The sequence below is a fragment of the Elephas maximus genome, chromosome 4 (genome assembly GCF_024166365.1).
Source record: "Elephas maximus indicus isolate mEleMax1 chromosome 4, mEleMax1 primary haplotype, whole genome shotgun sequence".
NCBI classification, from domain to species: Eukaryota; Metazoa; Chordata; class Mammalia; order Proboscidea; family Elephantidae; genus Elephas; species Elephas maximus.
Genome location: NC_064822.1, coordinates 167,632,454 through 167,656,040, shown reverse-complemented (window position 1 = coordinate 167,656,040; position 23,587 = coordinate 167,632,454). Strand labels below are relative to the sequence as shown.

The window sequence follows — 23,587 nt, the reverse complement described above, 5'->3', positions numbered from 1 at the left end:
AATAAGGAAATCACAAAAACAAGTTAAGATTAATTTTAAAAAGAAAAAAATGCTCAAAACAGGGAATCACTGAAGTCATTCTGTAAAAGATCACAATAATCAAAAAGAGGGACTACATACAGGAGGCATAGAACTGCCATATGGAGAGGAAAACAAGGCGATATAGGACAATACAAGTTAGGTTTTTACTTAGAAAAATAGGAGTAAATATTAAGGTAACCACAAAGAGGTCTAACAATTCCATAACTCAAAATAAAAACCAAGAAAAACATAATGACTTAGCAAACATAAATTCAACTACTATGAAAATGAGGAACACACAATTTACAAAGAAAAACGTCTCAGCACAAAAAAGTAAGTGGAAAAATGAAATTGTCAACAACACACACAAAAAGGCATCAAAATGACAGCACTAAACAGATTCTCATCTATAATTACACTGAATGTAAATGGACTAAATGCACCAATAAAGAGAGAGTCTCAGACTGGTAAAGAAACACGATCTGTCTATATGCTGCCTACAAGAGACACACCTTAGACGTAGAGACACACCTTAGATGTAGAGACACACCTTAGACTTAGAGACACAAAGAAACTAAAACTCAAAGGATGGAAAAAAATATATTAAACAACAATCAAAAAAGAGCAGGAGTAGCAATATTAATTTCTGACAAAATAGACTTCAAAGTTAAATCCACCACAAAGGATAAAGAAGGACACTACATAATGATTAAAGGGACAATTGATCAGGAAGACATAACCATATTAAATATTTATGCACCCAATGACAGGGCTGCAAGATACATAAAACAAACTTTAACAGAACTGAAAAGTGAGATAGACACCTCCACAATTATAGTAGGAGACCTCAACACACCACTTTCAGAGAAGGATAGGACTTCCAGTAAGAAGCTCAATAGAAACACGGAAGACCTAACTGCTACAATCAACCAACTTGACCTCACAGACCTATACAGAACACTCCACCCAACAGCTGCAAAGGATACTTTTTGTTCTGGCGCACATGGAACATTCTCTAGAATAGATCACATATTAGGTCATAAAACAAACCTTTGCAGAATCCAAAACATCGAAATATTACAAAGCATCTTCTCAGACCAGAAGGCCATAAAAGTGGAAATCAATAACAGAAAAATCAGGGAAAAGAAATCAAATACTTGGAAACTGAACAATACCCTGCTCAAAAAAGACTGGGTTATTAAAAAAAAAAAAAAAAAGGTTATAGAAGACATAAAACAAACAACAACAAGGAGGGAATAAAGAAATTCATAGAATGCAATGAGAATGAAAACACTTCCTATCAAAACCTCTGGGACACAGCAAAAGCAGCGCTCAGAGGTCAATTTCTATCGATAAATGCACACATACAAAAAGAAGAAAGAGCCAAAATCAGAGAACTGTCCCTACAACTTGAACAAATAGAAAGAGAGCAACAAAAGAATCCATCAGGCACCAGAAGAAAACAAATAATAAAAATTAGAGCTGAACTAAATGAATTAGAGAACAGAAAAACAACTGAAAGAATTAACAAAGTCAAAAGTAGTTCTTTGAAAAAATTAACAAAATTGATAAACCATTGGCCAGACTGACTAAAGAAATACAGGAAAGGAAACAAGTAACCAGAATAAGAGACGAGATGGGCCATATCACAACAGACCCAACTGAAATTAAAAGAACCATATCAGATTATTACGAAAAACTGTACTCTAACAAATTTGCAAACCTAGAAAAAATGGATGAATTCCTGGAAAAACACTACCTACCTAAACTAACACGATCAGAAGTAGAACAACTAAATACACCCATAACAAAAAAAGAGATTGAAAAGGTAATCAAAAAACTCCCAACAAAAAAAAAAGCCCTGGCCCGGATGGCTTCACTGCAGAGTTCCACCAAACTTTCAGAGAAGAGTTAACACCACTACTACTAACGGTATTTCAAAGCACAGAAAATGATGCAATACTACCTAACTCATTCTACGAAGCCACCATATTCCTGATACCAAAACCAGGTAAAGACATCACGAAAAAAGAAAATTACAGACCTATATTCCTCATGAACATAGATGCAAAAATCCTCAACAAAATTCTAGCCAATAGAATTCAACAACATGTCAAAAAAATAATCTACCAGGACCAAGTGGGATTTATACCAGGTATGCAAGGTTGGTTTAATATTAGAAAAACACCATATAAATAAAACAAAACACAAAAACCATATGATCTTATCAATTGATGCAGTAAAGGCATTCGACAAAGTCCAACACCCATTTATGATAAAAACTCTCAGCAAAATAGGAACTGAAGGAAAATTCCTCAACATAATAAAGGGCATCTATACAAAGCCAACAGCCAACATCATTCTAAATGGAGAAAGCCTGAAAGCATTTCCCTTGAGAACGGGAACCAGACAAGGATGCCTTTTATCACCACTCTTGTTCAACATTGTGCTAGAGGTCCTAGCTAGAGCAATTAGGCTAGACAAAGAAATAAAGGGCATCCGGATCGGCAAGGAAGAAATAAAATTATCTCTATTTGCAGATGACATGATCTTATACACAGAAAACCCTAAGGGATCCTCCAGAAAACTACTGAAACTAATAGAAGAGTTCAGCAGAGTCTCAGGTTATAAGATAAACATACAAAAATCACTTGGATTCCTCTACATCAACAAAAGAGCATCGAAGAGGAAATCACCAAATCAATACCATTCACAGTAGCCCCCAAGAAAATAAAATACTTAGGAATAAATCTTACCAAAGATGTAAAAGACCTATACAAAGAAAACTACAAAGTATGTGCAAGAAACTAAAAGGGACCTACATAAGTGGAAAAACATACCTTGCTCATGGATAGGAAGACTTAACATAGTAAAAATGTCTATTCTACCAAAAGCCATCTATACATACAATGCATTTTCGATCCAAATTCCAATGACATTTTTGAAAGTGATGGAGAAACAAATCACCAACTTCATATGGAAGAGAAAGAAGCCTCGGATAAGTAAAGCATTACTGAAAAAGAAGAAGAAAGTGGGAGGACTCACTCTACCTGATTTAAGAACATATACAGCCACAGTAGTCAAAACAGCCTGGTACTGGTACAACAGGCACATAGACCAATGGAACAGAATTGAGAACCCAGATTTAAATCCATCCACATATGAGCAGCTGATATTTGACAAAGGCCCGGTGCCAGTTAATTGGGGAAAAGATTGTCTTTTTAACAAATGGTGCTGGCATAACTGGATATCCATTTGCAAAATAATGAAACAGGACCCATACCTCACACCATGCACAAAAACTAACTCCAAATGGATCAAAGACCTAAACATAAAGACTAAAACGATAAAGATCATGGAAGAAAAAATAGGGACAACGTTAGGAGCCCTAATACAAGGCATAAACAGAATACAAAACATTACCAAAAATGATGAAGAGAAACCAGATAACTGGGAACTCCTAAAAATCAAACACATATGCTCATCTAAAGACTTCACCAAAAGAGTAAAAAGACCACCTACAGATTGGGAAAAAATTTTCAGCTATGACATCTCCGACCAGCACCTGATCTCTAAAATCTACATGATTCTGTTAAAACTCAATCACAAAAGGACAAAAAACCCAATCAGAAAGTGGGCAAAGAATATGAACACACACTTCACTAAAGAAGATCTTCAGGCAGCTAAAAGACATATGAGAAAATGCTCTCGATCATTAGCCATTAGCCATTAGAGAAATGCAAATTAAAACTACGATGAGATTCCATTTCACTCCAACAAGGCTGGCATTAATCCAAAAAACAGAAAATAATAAATGTTGGAGGGGCTGCGGAGAGATTGGAACTCTTATACACTGCTGGTGGGAATGTAAAATGGTACAACTACTTTGGAAATCTATCTGGCGTTTTCTTAAAAAGTCAGAAATAGAACTACCATACAACCCAGAAATCCCACTCCTCAGAATACACCCTAGAGAAATAAGAGCCTTTACACGAACAGATATATGCACACCCATGTTTACTGCAGCACTGTTTACAACAGCAAAAAGCTGGAAGCAACCAAGGTGTCCATCAGTAGATGAACGGTTAAATAAATTACGGTACCTTCACACAATGGAATACTACACATTGATAAAGAACAGTGACAAATCTGTGAAACATTTCATAACATGGAGGAACCTAGAAGGCATTATGCTGAGTGAAATTAGTCAGATGCAAAAGGACAAATACTGTATAAGACCACTATTATAAGTTCTTGAGAAATAGTATAAACTGAGAAGAACACATTCTTCTGTGGTTACAAAAAGGGGGAGGGAGGGAGGGTGGGAGTGGGTTACTTACTGATTAGCTAGTAGACAAGAACTACTTTAGGTGAAGGGAAGGACAATACTCAATACAGGGAAGGTCAGCTCAACTGGACTGGACAAAAGCAAAGAAGTTTCTGGGATAAACTGAATGCTTCGAAGGTCAGCGGAGCAAGGGTGGGGGTTTGGGGACTATGGTTTAAGGGGACTTCTAAGTCAATTGGCATAATAAACTCTATTATGAAAACATTCTGCATCCCACTTTGAAGTGTGGCATCTGGGGTCTTAAATGCTAACAAGCGGTCATCTAAGATGCATCAACTGGTCTCAACCCACCTGGATCAAATGAAAATGAAGAACACCAAGGTCACACGATAACTATGAGCCCAAGAGACAGAAAGGGCCACATGAACTAGAGACTTACATCATTCTGAGACCAGAAGAACTAGATGGTGCCTGGCCACAACTGATGACTGCCCTGACAGGGAACACAACAGAGAACCCCTGAGGGAGCAGGAGATCAGTGGGATGCAGACCCCAAATTTTCATAAAAAGACCAGACTTAATGGTCTGACTGAGACTAAAAGAATCCTGGCAGTCATGGTCCCCAAACCTTCTGTTGGCCCAGGACAGGAACCATTCCCGAAGACTACTCATCAGACATGGAAGGGACTAGACAATGGGTTGGAGAGAGATGCTGATGAAGAGTGAGCTACTTGTATCAGGTGGATACTTGAGACTGTACTGGCATCTCCTGTCTGGAGGGGAGATGGGAGGTAGAGAAGGTTAGAAACTGGCAAAACGGTCACGAAAGGACAGACTGGAAGAAAGGAGCGGGCTGACTCATTAGGGGGAGAGTAAATGGGAGTATGTAGTAAGGTGTATATAAGCATATATGTGACAGACTGATTTGATTCGTAACTTTCACTTAAAGCACAATAAAAATGATTTTAAAAAATAACCAAAAGAAAGATGGTATTGGCATATTAGTATTAGAAAAGGTAGCTTTTCAGGCAAAAGAAAAAAAAAAAAGCATTATTAGAGATAGGGGAAGAAGTGATGCATTCGAACTGTGGTGTTGAATATAACGCGGACTGCCAGAAGAATGGACAAATCTGTCTTGGAGGCAGTGCAGCCAGAATGCTCCTTAGAAGCAAGGATGGCAAGATGTTGTCTCCCTTTGGACATGTCATCAGGAGGGACCAATCACTGTGGGCCAATGCTTGGTAGAGACCCTCAGTGAGAGGGACTGACACAATGGCTGCAAACGATGGGCTCAAGCATAGCAACGATTGTGAGGATGGTGCAGGACTGGGCAGTGTTTTGTTCTGTTGTACATGGGGTCACTATGGGTGGGAACTGACTCAACAGCAGTTAACATGCTTGGCTGCTAAATGAAAGGCTGGAGTTTGAGTCCACCCAGAAGGTGCATGAAAGAAAGCAATGAAATTCCCACTTGTGTCTAACATTGATATAAAAACCAGCCTTGCCCTCAGAAAAGGAAGGTGAAAGGGGATGTCAGGTTGATAAAGAGGGAAGTCCCTATAAAAGATCTAAGACCACAGACCTTGGGCTACTGTGGCTTGTGTTATTTCCTCCCTATTGAACAAGAACCTGAAATCCAGTACTTTTTCAGCTCTCAGGAACAAAGAGGGCCATATAACAAGCAATAGTTTAGGAGAAGCCATTAGTACTGTACCTATTGCCAGTACATTCACTCCAAGGGGACTAATATTAGCATTAGAAACTTTCACTAGGCAATGGAGCACACAGAAATGTTAAGTTCCTAACTTTGGAAGCTATATAGCAAATTATTGAGACATAGTCACGTATTTGAAAATCAATTTACCCAATAACTAAATCATGGCTGAGTTACAGAAAGTATCGTAATCTAGTTACTCCAGGTCTGGAAGTCAAATGATAAGAGTTGTCCTGGCTCTATTGCTTAGCTTGTTTCTGCGTCTTTACCTGCAAAGAGGGGGTTGGAATTGTGTCTGAGGTCCCTAGCTTTAAAATTCTCAATGTATTTGCTACTATTGAGACTTTATAGTCAAAGAAGTTTTAGAATTGCTTTATTTCCTGGAACTGCATTAAAACATACACATCTTAAAATTTAACAAATTATTATTGGACCATAAGAACTGAAAAGGATCAAATTGTCCACTTACCTTTTACTAAATTGGACCCACTGATCTAAGGCTATTGAGAATTATGGCTTGAAACAACAGCACCATCTGGTGGTGTGTCTTCAAACATGATACCTTCCTTCAAGACGAAGCCCTGGTGGCACAAGTGGTTAAAATGCCCAGCTGCTAACCCAGAGATTGGTGGTTCTAACCCACCAGCCGCTCCGTGGAAGAAAAACATGGCAGTCTGTTTCTGTAAAGATTTCCAACAGCCTTGGACGTCCTCGGAGGCGGTTCTACTCTGTCGTATAGGGTCCCTGTCAGCCGAAATTGACTTGACAGCAGTGGGTTTGGTTATTTTGATTTTCCTTGAAGATGACAGTTTGGCCTCGCACTGGGTTGCTAACCAAAAAGTTGGAATCCAGCAAAAAAAAAAAAAAAAAGCTTAAGGCTCTACTTTCAAAAAGTCAGCCATTGAAAATCCTATGGAGCATAGTTCTACTCTGACAGACATGAAGTCACTATGATTCAAAAGTGACTCAATGGCAACTGGTTTAAGTGCATTGTACTCAAAACATAAATCTAACATGCACATAAGTTTGAAGTAACAATGGCCGAGATTTACCAAATGCAGTAGCTGATCTTGGCCAAGGGAGGGATTGGGGGTGGATGAAGAATACGTGAGAAAGGTCAGTGCGATCATAAGCATCCTGAGGTCCGACAGTTGGACAACACAAAAAGCAAAACAAAACAAACAAAAAAGCACCGAACAGTCTTCATCAGCCTGAGCACATACGAACCAGATGGTATATCCGGCTACCACCACCGACAGCCCTGACAGGAATTATAATAGAGGGTCCTGGATAGAGCAGGAGAAAAATGGAGAACAAAATTCAAATTTATATAAAGGACCAGACTTACTGGTCTGACAAAGACCGGAAGAACCCCCAAGACTATGGGCCCCTGACTCCCTGCTAACTCAGAACTGAAGCCACGCCCAAAGTCCACCTGTCAGCCAAAGAATAGACGAGCCGATAAAATAAACAATAACACACCTGAGGAACATGCTTCTTATTTCAATCAAGTGTCTGAGACCAAATGGGCAACACTTGCCCAAAATCAAAGATGGGAAGACAGGAAGGGAAAGGACAACTGACGAATGGACATGGGAAACCTGGGGTGGAAAGACGGAGAGTGCTGACACATTGTGGGGATTGCAACAAATATCACAAAACAATTCATGTGTAAATTTTTAAACGAGAAACTAATTTGCACTGTAAACTTTCACCTGAACCACAATAAAAGTGGGGATTGCAACAAATATCACAATTCATGTGTAAATTTTTAAATGAGAAACTAATTTGCACTGTAAACTTTCACCTAAACCACAATAAAAGTAAAAAAGAAAAAACAAGCCTTGCCATAGATGAGTCAATTCTGACTCATAGAACCACCCGCCCTTAGGTTAGCAGCCAAGTGCTTAAACACTGTACCACCAGGGTTCCTTCAAGCTTACATAGGGTATGCTTAAAAGAGCCAGAGCCGTTAGAGGTCCAGGTGTTTAGGTAGTGTCATTCTACCCTTCTGAAATAACAAAACAAAAACAACAACAAAAAACAAACCTTTCCTTGCAAGGAAACTATCTGTGAACCTATCTGACTTGAGTGGAGGGTAGAGGGCTAGATGTGCAAAGGTTCAGCGCCTATGCACCTAAGTTTGCAAATTTTGGTCAAAAACAAATAGGCAGTCCATACTCTTTTGAATGAAGATCTCTATTAAAAATAAAAACAAAATATGCAAAGATTATATGTGGAATATCTAAAGGATCCAAGAAAGTGGTGACAGTGGTTACTTCTGGGGAGAACTGGGGGATTGGGACTTCGGGACAGAAAGTTTACTTTTCTGTGTACCGTTTTCCGTTTTTAAGACATGCATCCTCTATAATAATAAAAACCAAATCACTTCTTCCCACCCTTCAGGTATACCTTTCTTCCCCCTCCCAACACACCCTGCTGACAAGACCTCGCTATCCCAACCGAGCCCCTCGAGGGAACATGTCCCCAGCTCTCAGGATCGAGACCAGTCCGTCCGCACTGCTGCTTATCCGAGAAAGGTGGTCAGGCGGCCAGAGATTTTTGGGAGAAAGAAGGGTGGGGATCTACGCTGGCCTTCCAGGCCAGGGTGATAGTAAAAACCTTCAGTTAGCAGGTGTAAGGCTGCTCTGCATTGGTTGCGCGGGGACCTTTCTATTATTTATTATTATTACGTAGGTTTCCTGCTCTGAGAAAGCACTTGGGGAAAGCCAGGCAGCCACTGCAGGTCGCTCCAGGACCCACATCCTCTCAACGCCGCACACTGCGCCAGCGACCTGTCGGACCGCCTCATCGAGGCCAGGCTCGCATTCTAGGTTGGCAGATTCGCCAGAAGTTGGCAGATTCGCCAGAATTTAAAGTTAAAATTTCCCGGTTTAGGAACCCCATTCTATCAGAAAAACAGAAGCAGGAGGTACTCTCAGTCCTTGATTTTTTTTTTCTCTCCAATGTTCACAGTCTCTACCCCTACCCCTCAGGAGACTCGCGTCGAAAGTGACCAAGCTGACGCTCAGGTTACCGTTCCCAGCACGCAGTCGCGACGCCCCACGCTCCCGCCCCCGCCAGGAGTCAGACGTGGAAGTTGCTGGCTGACCAGACTTCAAAGGAAACCGCCTAGGGTCCTGAATCCGAGGCCGAGGGAGCAGCTGTGGCGGCGCTGAGGCTCGGATAGGTGTCGCTCCCGAGGCTGGGGCCCGTTTCTGAGGATTGGCGAGGGCAGGCAGGCGGTTCATCATGGGTGAGGAGTCCAAGAAGAGGGTCCCGGGAGCGCTGGAGGGATCTGGGCCAGGGCTGGGATCGGGAGGAGGCGAGGGGCCGCCCTGGGAAGCTAAAGAGTAGCAGCCACCTTCTCAGGGGGCGGGTGGACCCGGCCTCGGGTGTCCCCCTCCGTTCTCGTTAATTTCCTAGCTTCATCCAGGTGGGGGTGATGACTGCAGAGCGCTGCGGCCTGGGAGACCGGCCCCGAGTCCTTGCTCCTGACCGTGAACTCCCCTCGCTCCCTCATACCCAACCCACTCAACTTGCTGTGCAGAGTTGGTCTTGTGAAGACTGGAAATGGTCGGTCGCAGGTTCGCTGCGGTTTCTTGGGTGAACGATGAGAACGGATCTGACAGTGGAAGCTTGATTCTTTCCCAGGGCGCTGGGACTGCTGTCAGTTTTAAGAATATAAATGGAAGGTGTAGCTTGTAATGTTGTCCTATAGCAGTTTTTCTGCTTATCTGTAGCTTTAGAGTAAGGTGAAGTAAGAAGTGGGGAAGGCATTACTGTCAGTGCATGAAATTTTAATGTCAATATTTAGTCTCATAATTGGGGAAGTATATCAGATAACTCTGCTCCAAGCCCTCCAGAAGCCAAATGAAGGTGCAAAGTCTTTGCTTGTTTAAATCCCTCCACAATTTCCTGGGGCGTTTACTTCCTGTCCGGAACAACACAAACACTTTCCTGTCTTCCGCAGCCCCCTTCCGTGTTTTTTCCTCTCTTTTCTACTTGTAAAAGGTAGAAAGGGCTTTGTCAAGTCACTCCACTGCTATTAAGCTTGCCCAGAGTTCTCTAGCCCTTGGTATATTCACTTTCCCGGATTCAGAGCTTAATTGTGTCGTTTGTCAAATAATCATGTATTGTGTGGCATCTCTTCTATTGTCTTTTTTTTAAATATATTATTATTGTACTTTCCGCAATATCACGCATATGTCAGGAAATGTTTTATGATGCATTGGTTACAGCTTTAGGTTTTTGTTGTTTTTTTTAAAAATTGGCTTTCCATGAAAAATAATTGTTGGCATTTTGGGCTTCTGTGTCTTAATATCTTGTACTAGTTATATCGCTTAATGGAGAAACCTCAGCAATTGGAGATAGTAACCGTGACACTGAAAAAGAGACTCTGAAGCTTCATCAAAATTCTGTCATGTGGTCTCTGGCATCATTTCTATCACAAGGCCATATTTTCCAACTACCGATCCTTTTTCTTGGTATTCAACTTTCACATTTCAGTCACCAGAAGTTATCAATACATCCTTGCCAGATGGAATATACAGTAATCAAATTGACTACATCTGTGGAAGGAGACAATGGAGAAGCTAAATATCATTCAGAGCAAGGCCAGGGGCCGACTGCAAAACAGATCATCACCTGCTCGTATGCAAGTCCAAGTTGAAGCTGAAGAAAATTAAAGTAAATCCACAAGAGCCAAAACACTGTCTTGAGTATATCCCACCTGAATTTAGAGACCATCTTGAGAATAGATTTGATGCATCGAACATTAATGACTGAAGACCAGACGGATTGTAGAATGACATCAAGGATATCATACATGAAGAAAGCAGAAGGTCTTTAAAAAGACAGGAAAGAAAGAAAAGACCAAAATGGATGTCAGAAGAGACTCTAAAACTTCTTGAATGTAGAGAAGCTAAAGCGAAAGGAAGAAATGATGAACTAGAAGAGCTGAACAGAAGATTTCAAAGGACAGCTTGAGAAAACAAAGTATTGATAATGACATGCGCAGAGACCTGGAGTTAGAAAACCAAAAGGGAAGAACACGCTTTGCATTTCTCAAGCTGAAAGAAATTAAGAAAAAAATTCAAGCCTCTAGTTGCAATATCGAAGGAGTCTGTGGGCAAAATATTGAACGATGCAAGAAGCATCAAAACAAGATGGAAGGAATGCACAGGTCGCTACAGCTGAAAGAATTGGTCGATGTTCAACCATATCAGGAGGTAGCATATGGTCAAGAACCAATGGTATTAAAGGAAGAAGTCCAAGCTGCGCTGAAGGCATTGACAAAAAACAAGGCTCCAGGAATTGACAGAATACCAGTTGAAATAAATGTTTCAACAAACCGATGCATGCTGGAAGTGCTCACTCTTCTATGCTAAGAAATTTGGAAGACAGCCAACTGACTGGCAGAGATCTATATTTGTGCCCATTCCAAAGAAAGTTGATCCAACAGAATGCAGAAATTATCAAACAATATCATGCACAAATAAAATTTTGCTGAAGATAAGTCAAAAGTGGTTGTAGCATTGCATCAACAGGGAACTGCCAGAAGTTCAAGTTAGGTTCAGAAGAGGATGTGGAACGGGGGATATCACTGCTGATGTCAGATGAATCTTGGCTGAAAGCAGAGAATACCAGAAAGATGTTTATGTGCGTTTTATTGACTTTGCAAAGGCCTTCAGCTGTGTGGATGATAACAAATTGTGGATACTAATTTGAAGAATGAGAATGCCAGAACATGTACTCATGAGGAACCTGTACATAGACCAAGAGGCAGTCATTCCAACAAAAACAAGGAGATACTACATGGTTTAAAATCAGGAAGGGTGTGCTTCAGGGCTGTACCTTTTCACCATATTTATTCAGTCCATATGCTAAGCAAATAATCTGAGAAGCTGGACCAAAGAAAAATGTGGCATCAGGATTGGAGGAAGACTCATTAACAACCTACATTATGTAGATGGCACAACCTTGCTTGCTGAAAGCAAAGAGGGCTTGAAGCACTTACTGATGAAGATCAAAGACCACAGCCTTCAGTATGTATTACACCTCAACATAAAACAAAAATCTTCACAGCAGGACCAATAAGCAACATCATGATAAATGGAGAAGAGATTGAAGTTGTCAAGGATGTCATTTTACTTGGAACCACAATCAGCACCCATGGAAGCAGCAGTCAAGAGATCAGAAGATGTATTTCATTGGGCAAATCTGCAGAAGACGTCTTTAAAGTATTAAAAAGCAAAGATGTCATTTTGAGGACTAAAGTGTGTCTGAACCAAGCCATGGTATTTTCAATCGCTGTATATGCTTGCGAAGCTGGACAATGAATAAGGAAAACTGAAGAACTGATGCCTTTGAGTTATGGTGTTGGTGAAGGAGATTGAATAGATCATGGACTGCCAAAAAATGAACACATCTGTTTTGGAAGTACAGCCAGAATGCTCCTTAGAAGTGAGGGTGGTAAGACTTCTGCTCATGTACTTTGGACATGTTATCAGGAAGAACCAGTCCCTGGAGAAGGACATCATGCTTGGTAAAGTAGAGGGTCAGCAAAGAGAGGAGGACCCTCAATGAGATAGATTGACACAGTGGCTGCAATGATGGGCTCAAGCATAGCAATGATCGTGAGAATGGCACAGGACCCAGCAGTACTTCATTCTGTTGTGCTTAGAGTTGGAACCAACTCGATGGCACCTAACAACAGCAACATGGTGACACTACTGTTGTATCGTGATAATAATTGCTTCACATATTCAGGGATCTCATTGCCTCACTGTCATTCTGAGAAGCCCTTGGATTTTTAGAGGTAGTAATGAGATCATGCTAGATATCTATAATCACTTGACTGGAAATTGAGCACCAGCAGGGCAGGGGCCCTGTTCTCTTATTCTTTAGTGTATCCTCTTGCCCTCCCTGGCACAGTATTTGGGATATGGTAGTAATCAATAGATACTTATTTGATGTTGAATAGTCTATTTCACTGTGAACAAAAATAAGCACCTATGAACTTTTTTTTTTTTTTATGAACTGAGGAAAGAGTTTTTAATTCGGTATAGCTTCCGAAGAGCAAGATTTAATGTTTTGAGTATCTGTTTTCACAAAATGATACTGAATACACTTGTTTTTATTTTATTTTAGGTGGCTTTTTCTCAAGTATTTTTTCCAGTCTGTTTGGAACCCGGGAAATGAGGATTTTAATTTTGGGATTAGATGGAGCAGGGAAAACCACAATTTTGTACAGATTACAGGTTGGAGAAGTCGTTACTACTATTCCTAGTAAGTGCTGGTATGATAAACTAATTGTAGGAGTTTCCTGGTTTCCATCTAATTTATTTTTGAAGTCCAGACTTGGAATTGATAAATCATTTATATAATAATTATTAAGGTTTGCAAACTTCTAGTAGGAACATAATATTGGTAACATTTTTTCCAAAAACTGAGATGCAGTTTTGTATAATTTAAGGCCACTGTCCTACAGGAAACCCTCGTGGCATAGTGGTTAAGTGATATGGCTGCTAACCAAAAGGTCAGCAGTTCAAATCCACCAGGTGCTCCTTGGAAACTCTATGGGGCTGTTCTACTCTGCCCTATAGGGTCACTATGAGTCAGAATCAACTCCATGGCAGTGGGTTTTGGTGGTGGGTCCTACTACACGGAGCTCTGGTGACACAGTGGTTAAGAGCTCGGCTATTAACCAAAAGGTTGGCAGTTTCAATTCACCAGCTGCTCCTTGGAAACCCCGTGGGACAGTTCTACTCTGTCCTATAGGATGGCTGTGAATTGGAATGGACCTGACGGCAATGAGTTTGGTTTGGTTGGTCCTCCTATGTGGCAGGGTTTTGCTCTTTATAAATTGGCTTTGGTTAAGTCTCTTAATCTCCTTGAGAACTAGTGTCTTTACTGGTAAAATGAATATCCCCTTGCTTTGAGGGGAAATAAAAGTACCTCGTAAACCTGTATAAAGTATTATAGTAATGCTAAGTGATGTTATTACACGTGAAGTGGGTTTTTCTGTATTACTATTTTAATTCAGTTTAATTTCTCTGAAGTAATTCTGTTGATTACTTTTAAAAAGGTCTGACTTGTGGAGATGAGTGGTGAAGTAATCTGGGACCTAAATCAAGAGAAGCAACACCGCAGCTTTAACTCAGTTGTTGATATCTTAGAATAATATTCTCAGTCTAGTTTGACTAAAAGTACTGTTATTTTTACATTTTTTACTTGTTGACCTAAATTTCCTTGAAGATAATACAGTAAAACCTGTGAAAGCCAAAACCTGTATAAGGCAGAAACCTGTCAGAGAAGGAAAACTCAAATATTTTCCACTAAATAGAGAGCGGTAGAAAAATGGTGTGTGTGCCTGTCAAAGGTGGAAAACTTGTGAGACCTAGAAAAACAAGGCAGTCCAACTGAGTTCCAGCTCTCACAGATTTCACTGTACATTTAAACTAAGTTTAAAAATTCATACAGTTTGCTGGAGTGTCTTTAGATTATGTTTCCAAAGTTTTGCTGTCACTCAAGGTATTTCTACATTATTAATATTTAAACTTGCAGATTTAAAAAAAAAAAGGTTTCGGACCCATACCAACCAAACCAAACCTGTTGCCGTCAAGTCAATTCTGGCTCATAGCAACCCTAAAGGGCAGAGTAGAACTATTTATAGGGTTTCCAAGGAAGACCTGGTGGATTTGAACTGCTGACCTTTTGGTTAGCAGCCGTAGCTCTTAACCACTATGCCACCAGGGTTTCCTTTGGACCCATAACATCTATTATTTCTTTTTGCTACCTTCAGCAAATTTCAGTCCTTTGGTTTTTCTCAGAGTTGTCCATTTATATGCTGTGGTGTCCTTTGGTGGCACCTTCAGTGCACACAGCACAGTGGATTACTTTTCAGTTAATGCTGCTTTATGCCCCACTCTTGTCCTTTGCGTGTACACAATGGTTCTTGTTCATGGTGAAGGTAAGGTGATTACATTGCTCCCTAATCCTAGGGGAGACATCACTAACTTGCTCTTTAGTTTGTCACTCAGGTTTTTCATAATATGGTTATTTTTTAGTTGTAATAGACATACTTGCCAAATACTCATAAGCATGATTTACCAGAATACACTTAAATCTAAAACAAAAATTAACTGTCCTGGTACAGGCAAGTCATTTTCACTTCGATTTTTTTTAAGCTTGTAAAATACTAGTTAGCATTTGTATATATAACTGTGTCTGTATATAAAACTCCTAATTTTTTCCAGCATCCTCTCCACATTCGTTTAGTTTCATTTCAGTGAAAATGGAAGTATCCTGCCTTACCCATGTGGTAGCACAGAGAATGGATGGGACACCTCTTTGACCATCCAGCTTTGACATTATTCCAAGTCAGATCTTGAGGATGTTTGCAGAGGGTAGGTGAGATTGCCATCCTTAGACAACCCAGCTTCCAAAAAGCAGTATGCCACTGTAGTTATGTCCTTACCCAGTGAAGTTTAGAGTCTCGTCTTTCTTGGTTTTGAACGCTGTTTATTTGTTAGCTACCAAAATTCCAGGTTTTTCTAGTTCATCTACAGCTATACTTTCTCTAAATAATAACTTTCTGAGTACTTTTTGTATGCTAGTACAGTATTTTGAGGGGAGCTTAACATAATAGGATTTTCATTGAGGTGGTTCAGTGGTATAATTCTCGCCTCCCATTTGGGATACCCAGGTTTGATTCTCAGCCAGTGCACCTTGTGTGCAGCCACCTCCTGTCTGTCAGCGATGGCTTGCCTGTTGCTATGATGCTGAACAGGTTTCAGCAGAACTTCCGGACTAACATGGTCTAGGAAGAAAGACCTGGCAATCTACTTCCAAAAACCAGCCAAAGAAAATTCTATAGATCACAACAGAACATTGTCCAGCCCGCACCTGATCATCGGATGGCACAGGACTGGGCAGCGTTTTGTTCCGTCGTGCATGGGGTCACTGTGAGTTGGGGCAAACTCGACCACAGCTAACAACAACAAAGAATTGTATGTTTCCTGAGCTGGCTGGGAATTTGCGTACAACCTAAAGATCATGCTGATCTTGCTACTTGGTGGTGGTATGTATATGTGTATATTGCACAGTTTACTATCTTGTCTTTAAAATGTAATAATATCTCAACCAATAATGCGATTCAACAGTTCTACCATTGTTTACATGCACAGGACAAGGATGGTGTGTAAAGCAGCCATTTAATTGGAGCAGATACTTTGAAGGTAGACTGTGTTAGTCTTGCACATATGACTGGTTTGATTTCTCTTTCAGCCATTGGATTTAACGTTGAGACAGTAACATACAAAAACCTCAAATTCCAAGTCTGGGATTTAGGAGGGCAGACAAGCATCAGGTACGGTACAAAGCCCAGGTTATTTATTTTGTGGTATTTAATGTTTATTGGCTCTTTTAAGGGTTAATAGTTAACCCAAAATATATCTTCCTTTGTATCTTAAATGGGAGTCACCTAGTTTAAAATGAGGTGCAATTTGAAATTTCTCTTCTTTAAGAGCATCGACTAAATTAAAACCTGTTTAAGGAAGCCAGTTTTTCAGGTATCATTTAAATGAAAAACATTTTCACAGAAATTTCAAGACCCAGTGACTTCAGTAGTTTTTAACTAAAAATGCCCTTTTGTTTAGTTCTTGTCAGCCCCTTCCTCAGGGAGACGGACTGTTTTGGAATTTATAAAAATTCCTTACAGGCAAAAGGACAAATATTATATGAGACCACTATGATAAGAACTCAAGAAATAGTTTAAACAGAGAAGAAAATATTCTTTGATGGTTACGAGAGTGGGGAGGGAGAGAAGGAGAGGGGTATTCATTAATTAGATAGTAGACAAGAACTATTTCAGGCAAAGGGAAAGACAACACACAGTACAGGAGAGGTCAGCATGACTGGACTAAACCAAAAGCAGTGAAGTTTCCTAAATAAACCAAATGCTTTGAAGGCCAGTGTAGCAGGGGTAGGGGTTTGAGGACCATGGTTTCAGGGGACATCTAGGTCAATTGGCATAATAAAATCTATTAAGAAAACATTCTGAATCCCACTTTGGTGAGTGGCATCTGGGGTCTTAAATGCTAGTAAGCAGCCATCTGAGACGCATCAATTGGTCTCAACCCACCTGGAGCAAAGGAGAATGAAGAACACTAAAGACACAAGGTAATTATGAGCCCAAGAGATAGAAAGGGCCACGTAAAGCAGAGACTACATCAGCCTGAGACCAGAAGAACTAGATGGCGCCCGGCTACAATCAATGACTTCCCTGACAGGGAACACAACAGAGAATCCCTGAGGGAGCAGGAGAGCAGTGGGATGCAGACCTCAAATTCTTGTAAAAAGACCAGACTTAATGGTCTGACTGAGACGAGAAGGACCCTGGAGGTCATGGTCCCTAGACCTTCTGTAAGCCCAAGACTGGAACTATTGCCAAAGCCAACTCTTTCGAGAGGGATTGGACTGGACTATAAGATAGAAAATGATACTGATGAGGAGTGAGCTTCTTGGATCAAGTAGACACAGGAGACTACGTGGGCAGCTCCTGTCTGGAGGGGAGACGAGAAAGCAGTTGGGGCTAATTATGTGAACGTAGATGTGCTCCAGAATTCAGGTCTCCTCTACCAGCTTTCTATACTTGGCATGGCAACTGTGAATGCTTGACTGCTAGTTGAAAGGTTGACAGTTTGAACCCACTCAGATGCTCCTTGAAAGACAGGCCTGGCGATCTGCTGCTGAAAGGTCGCAGCCTTGAAAACCCTATGGAGCAGTTTTACTCTGCATACATGGGGTCGCCATGAGTGGGAATCAACTTGATGGCAACAAGATGATTGCTCACTATGGTACCATCTTACAAGGTTAGCAGTACATTCCCCAAACATCCTGGCTCCTTTTGACTTGTTACATTTCTTGAAACTGGTTTTGAGCCCATTCCAAATTTTAGCCATTGCTACTTCTTGGTGTCTTCAGTGATCAATTTAACACCTAACCTCAGTGATCAATTTAGAGTAACTATAAAATCACATTAAAAAAATTTAAAAGCTATCTTAAAGGGTTCCTGGTTAGACTTATAAACTGTAATGAACAGGTCTGTGTGTAACCTTTTCAAGCTGTACATTTAGTGATTTTATAGATTATAAATACATTCTCTCGCCGTGAAGTCTGAACCCATCCTGAAACTCCTTGGTCCTGTGATTCAGTGTTAATCAACATTCTTTCGATCCCTTATCTGAGAGAGATGCTATATGTCCAACAGCCACGGTGAATCATTCCGTGATCGTAACGTGTGGTGGGGCAGGATTGGGCATGTAACTCTTTCAAATAATCATTCTTCCTTTTTTTTTTTTTTAACTTTCTCTAGGCCATACTGGCGATGTTATTATTCAAACACAGATGCAGTCATTTATGTAGTAGACAGTTGTGACCGAGACCGAATTGGCATTTCCAAATCAGAGTTAGTTGCCATGTTGGAGGTAAGAAAACTTCATTAATATATGGAGAAATAATTTACATTTGCTCTTGTTGTTTCCAGTGTAGATTGTCATTTGCAGGAATAATTTAAAAGAATCCAGGGTTTTGTTTTTTTTTTTTTTAATGCCTTTGGTATCTTTTTCTTTTATGCAAATTACTTCTTATTCCTCTTGCAGACAAAAAAAGAAAATCCAAGCAGGGAATACAGCTATTCTGCAAATATGAAATTAAATTGTAAATATGTTTACTGAATAAGCTATAACTGTCTACAGAACAAAGCACTAGTAGAAAATACCCGAAATGTTAATGTTGATAATGTTTGGGCAGTGGGATTATGGACGATGCTTCCTTTCTTTATACTTTTCTATAATTTCAGCTAATTTATAATAAACATTGAGTTCATTAATAATTAGAAAATATATACTTTAAAAATAACATTTTTTTGAAATTTCTTTTTGAACTCAATTGGAGCAAATTGGTTGGGAAAATGAAATATCTTCCATTTTCTTTAGGAAGAAGAGCTGAGAAAAGCCATTTTAGTGGTGTTTGCAAATAAGCAGGACATGGAACAGGCCATGACTCCCTCAGAAATGGCAAATTCACTTGGATTACCTGCCTTGAAGGACCGAAAATGGCAAATATTCAAAACTTCAGCAACCAAAGGCACTGGACTTGATGAGGCAATGGAATGGCAAGTGTCATGTTTTCAGAAGCCCTCTATCCATTTGTGTGTGTGTGCAAGGATACGTACACACATGTGTAATTGCCCTTTAGTCTTGAGGATAAAATTCAGATTATGTAGCAGCTTTTTCACCCACGGATCTTTATGTGCGTCTGCCTTTATTTCAACCACATCAGCGTAATTAAAACCCCATTGCCACCAGGTTGGTTCCGACTCATAGTAACCCTGTAGGACAGAGAACTGCCCCACAGGGTTTCCAAGGCTGTAATCTCTACAGAAGCAGGCTCCCATATCTTTCTCCCATGGAGTGCCTGGTGGGTTTGAACGACTGACCTTTAGGTTACCAGCTGAGCGCTTTAGCCACTGTGCCACCAGGGCTCCTTACCAACCTAACTATAGATATTTAAATAGGTCAGCACTCTGCCACTTTCTAGCTTTTTCTCTGCCTCACCTCACCTGTTCTCAAGAACCTTCCCTGACGTACCCCCATTGCCTCACCACACACACACAGTTAAATGCCCTTGTCATAGATCTGCTGCGTAGTGCTTGTTACATTGTCTTGTAATTGTTAGTTTGATTTGTGCATTTACTTAGTAGGTGATCAGCTCCTTGAGGACTAAAACTGGTATTAATCCCTGAATCACCCCCAGCTGGCCTGGCAGTAGCAGTGGCCTGGAAGATAGTAGACATATGGTCTTTTCTGATTATTCATATAAAGAATAGACAAATTCAAAGCTAGAACGTTGTTGTTGTTAGTTGCCATTGGGTCATTTCCGATTCATGGTGACCCTGTGTTTGCAGAGTAGAATCGCTCCATAGGGTTTCCAAGGCTGTGACAACCTCTCAGAAGTAGATAGCCAGGGCTTTTTTCTGAGGCACCTCTCGGTAGGTTCAGACTGCCAACCTTTTGGCTAGTAGTCAAACACTTAACAATTTGCACCACCCAGGGATCCTAAATACCCTCAGCTAAATACTCAGCTAAACACAGCTAAAAGGCCCTCATGGAAATTGAGTCCATAAACTTATTCTGATCTTATTACCCTTCATCATTTTAAATGATAATATAAAATTTATATTATAAATGATCATCCTCTATACCTAAAAAGTGAACTATTTGAAGTTGATTTTACGAAACGATTCCTTTTCCTTCCACAGGTTAGTTGAAACATTAAAGAGCAGACAGTAAGTGGACCGCTTCTGCTCCTCTGAAATGAAAGCTACGTCACAAGTCCCCTTGGAAACAGTCAAGTGTGCGTCACACTACTAAATGTTAAAACCACGTAATTGTTGGCATATACTGGACTGACTGCAGCGTTTGCAGTAAAGATGAAAAATGAGTATTGGTTCAAGGGGTAACTCATCTTGATTAAACCAACTGAATGTCTCCTCTGTATAATAGAAAATACTTCCTTTCTTAAGACACCTGTTTGTATGGAATTCTGATTTAAATATAGTCCTATTGAAGAATGCATTCTCGTTGGGGGAAAAACTCTTATTTTTGAATTAGTGGTTGAAGCTTGTTTGTGTAAACACTAATAAATAACAGATTTTTTTTTCCCTAAAATTAATTTACTCTTCCCAAAGATTAGACTCAATACAGTACTCTAGAAACATGTTGTTTGTGTAATATCGCCTTTATTTGCTTAACTGACTGACTATATTAAGTTGTTAGTTTAAAAGTTTTGGGTTATAGGCATGAATTTGAAATTATTATTTTAGTGGTTAACTGCAGTGACTTATCTGTAACGGTCATTTTATAGTACTTTATAGTTTTCAAATGATTTTTTATGTATATTGACCTAGTTGATCTGCATAGGAACCCTGTGAGATAGGTGGAACAGGCTGTCATTCATTTTATGGATGTGACCCAAGGCTCCGATAGCTAGGCTTGCACAAGGTTGCATGCTAGTGAAGGGAACAGCTCAAAGCAGGATTTCTGGATCAGAAGCTTGTCCTTTGTGCTACATCATATATTCCTGAAAATGCCCAGATTGGTGACAAAGACGGCCATTAAGCGCAATTATGCTAATTGAGTAGTTGCAGTACATTCACGATCAGTTCTATCTAGTAGAGGCGATCAATGGCGGAGGTAGTGAAAACAACTCTATGAGGTTGTAAAAAATGGAATTTGCAGCATGTTAAACAAAAAAAATTCACTTTAAAGTAAAAAAAGACCTACCTTAAGAGGCATTATATTCCTTTTTATCTACCTGTAATTGGATGTGTAAATGGACAAAAAGTCAAAATCTGGTTCTAGGATAAACTTAAATATTTCTGATCTGAAAAATTAGGCTTACTGTTAGGCTATCAGATAGTTTGTTTTAAAAAACAAACTGAATTCATGTAAAAAAAAACTTTTCAAACTACCCATTCCAACACAGAATTAGCTACAGTGTGGCAGAAGTGAATATAAAAAACCAAACCAAACCTGTTGCCATCAAGTCGATTCTGACCTGTAGGGCAGAGTAGAACTGCCCCGTAGGGTTTCCGAAGCTGAAATCTTTAGGGAAGCAGACTGCTGCATCATTTCCCACAGAGCAGCTGGTAGGTTCTAACCGCTGACCTTTTGGTTAGCAGCCAAGTGCATAACCACTGGTGGTATGAAGTGAATATAAACCCAAAAAACCAAACCCATTGAAGTAAATATAAAAAACCAAAAACCAAACCTGTTACCATTGAGTCGATTCTGACTCATAGCGACTGTAGAGGACAGGGTAGAACTGCCCCATAGGGTTTCCAAGGAGCGCCAGGTGGATTTGAACTGCCGAACTTTATGGATCGCAGCAGTAGCTCTTAATCACTATGCCACCAGGGTTTCCAAAGTGAATATAGTTGTTAGTAATTACTAAATTTGGGGGGAATATTATTATTTAAGTTGAGCAGCCAACAACATTTAAAGATTCGTGCTGGTGAAGAGAGCTACTAGTGTAGTGTCCTTCAGGTATCAGGCCACTAGTGCTTCATTTCTTGTCTGTGCCACTGTCGTTTCTGATGTTGGGCTCTAGCTCACTAGATTGGCCTCTCCTCAGCTGAAACAAATGCCACTGTCTCTCCGCATGGGGGATCTTACTCTTCTTAACTCATTTCCCAAGACCCATTTCTAATTTGGTCTCTTTGAAATCTTTTTGGGACGCCTTCCTCCAAGCACAAGTAGGTGTTCCCAATGCACCTAATATTAACTGGACATAGCACATTGTTTCATAGTCTCCAAGTCACTCTTGAGGCAGAAAGACTGCCTTTTTCATACTTACATCCCTAGTTTTATTTTTTTTTAGTATGGTAATGTACGTTATGGGTCCTGTGAATATGTTCATGGTTGAAATAGTTGGGTATGTATTTGTCAGCTAGGAAAATGGTACCTGTGATTTTACTTGGTTTCCCTTCTGATCAGTGGCACATGGCTGGGAGAAAGGTAGGATTAAGGATGTAGCCAATGGCATACAACAAACCAGGCTCACTTATATACACGCTGAGGTGCAGGGCTTGTACCCAAGTTGCTTACTACTCCCCAGCAGCTCAGGAACACTGAGGAATAGAAGCGATGGGGGTGTAGAGTCGGCAGGCAGATGCTGGTTGGCACCTAACCCTTGCTGCCTTCAACACTGAGGGCATGACACTGATCCAAAGGGCAGTTTTATCTGGTTTACCACAAAGAAGAGAGGATGGCCTAAATAGGGTGTACATTATTTTTAATAAGTTTATTAGGCAGAATAAATTATAAGGCAGCTTCTCTAACTAGAAACAACTGCACAGGTATGTTACAGGATTTTGAATGTTGATATTTACAAAATAAATGTCTACCGAATATTGTTTTGTGAGAAGATGATGGGAAAAGCACCAAAGTTGAAATCAGAACACGTGAGTTCTGGGTGCAAACTACCATTCCTTCATTTTCTTTTCTATAAACAAGGGGCTAGACAAATGATACCAAAGGTTTCTTTGAGCTCTAAAATCCTGTTTTACGATTCTGGTTGGTGGTTGTGCTGTGTCATGTGATCATACTGGTTATAATCAAAAAATACAAAACTGGTGAAATTTTGTCATCTGAATACCAGAGATGCACTTTAAATTGTGGAAATGTGAGCTCCTTGTGGGCGGGGACCCTACCTTATTTACTGTTAGTATCCCTTGCATCTAGTGAAGTGCACTTGGCACACAGTAGGTACTCAATAAATATTAATTAAAAACAAATTTGTGCTCTATGTCCCTGAGGTATTTGCTCGCTCTGATCTTTGCCTTAGCGTTCACATTTGCTTTTTGTTTTTTTTTTTTAATCAAAGCAATAAGTACATGCACTTAATTCAGAAGGTTTGTATGGGATAAAAAACAAAAACAAAAACACCACAGGGGCAGCCACTTTCAACTCCTAAGTATGTTCTCTGGTCTTTACCTC

The 23,587-nt window shown here is 40.1% G+C and overlaps 1 protein-coding gene across 1 annotated transcript; it reads left to right on the top strand.

Annotated features, from left to right (window-relative positions):
* Window positions 1–9,077: 9,077 nt before the first annotated feature.
* Window positions 9,078–23,015, top strand: ARL1 (ADP ribosylation factor like GTPase 1). Its single transcript, XM_049884170.1, has 6 exons — window positions 9,078–9,279; window positions 13,176–13,313; window positions 16,314–16,395; window positions 18,403–18,514; window positions 19,025–19,203; window positions 20,350–23,015. Exons 1-6 carry the CDS (start codon window positions 9,276–9,278, stop codon window positions 20,378–20,380), a joined length of 546 nt encoding a protein of 181 aa, XP_049740127.1. The 5' UTR covers window positions 9,078–9,275; the 3' UTR covers window positions 20,381–23,015.
* Window positions 23,016–23,587: the final 572 nt, after the last annotated feature.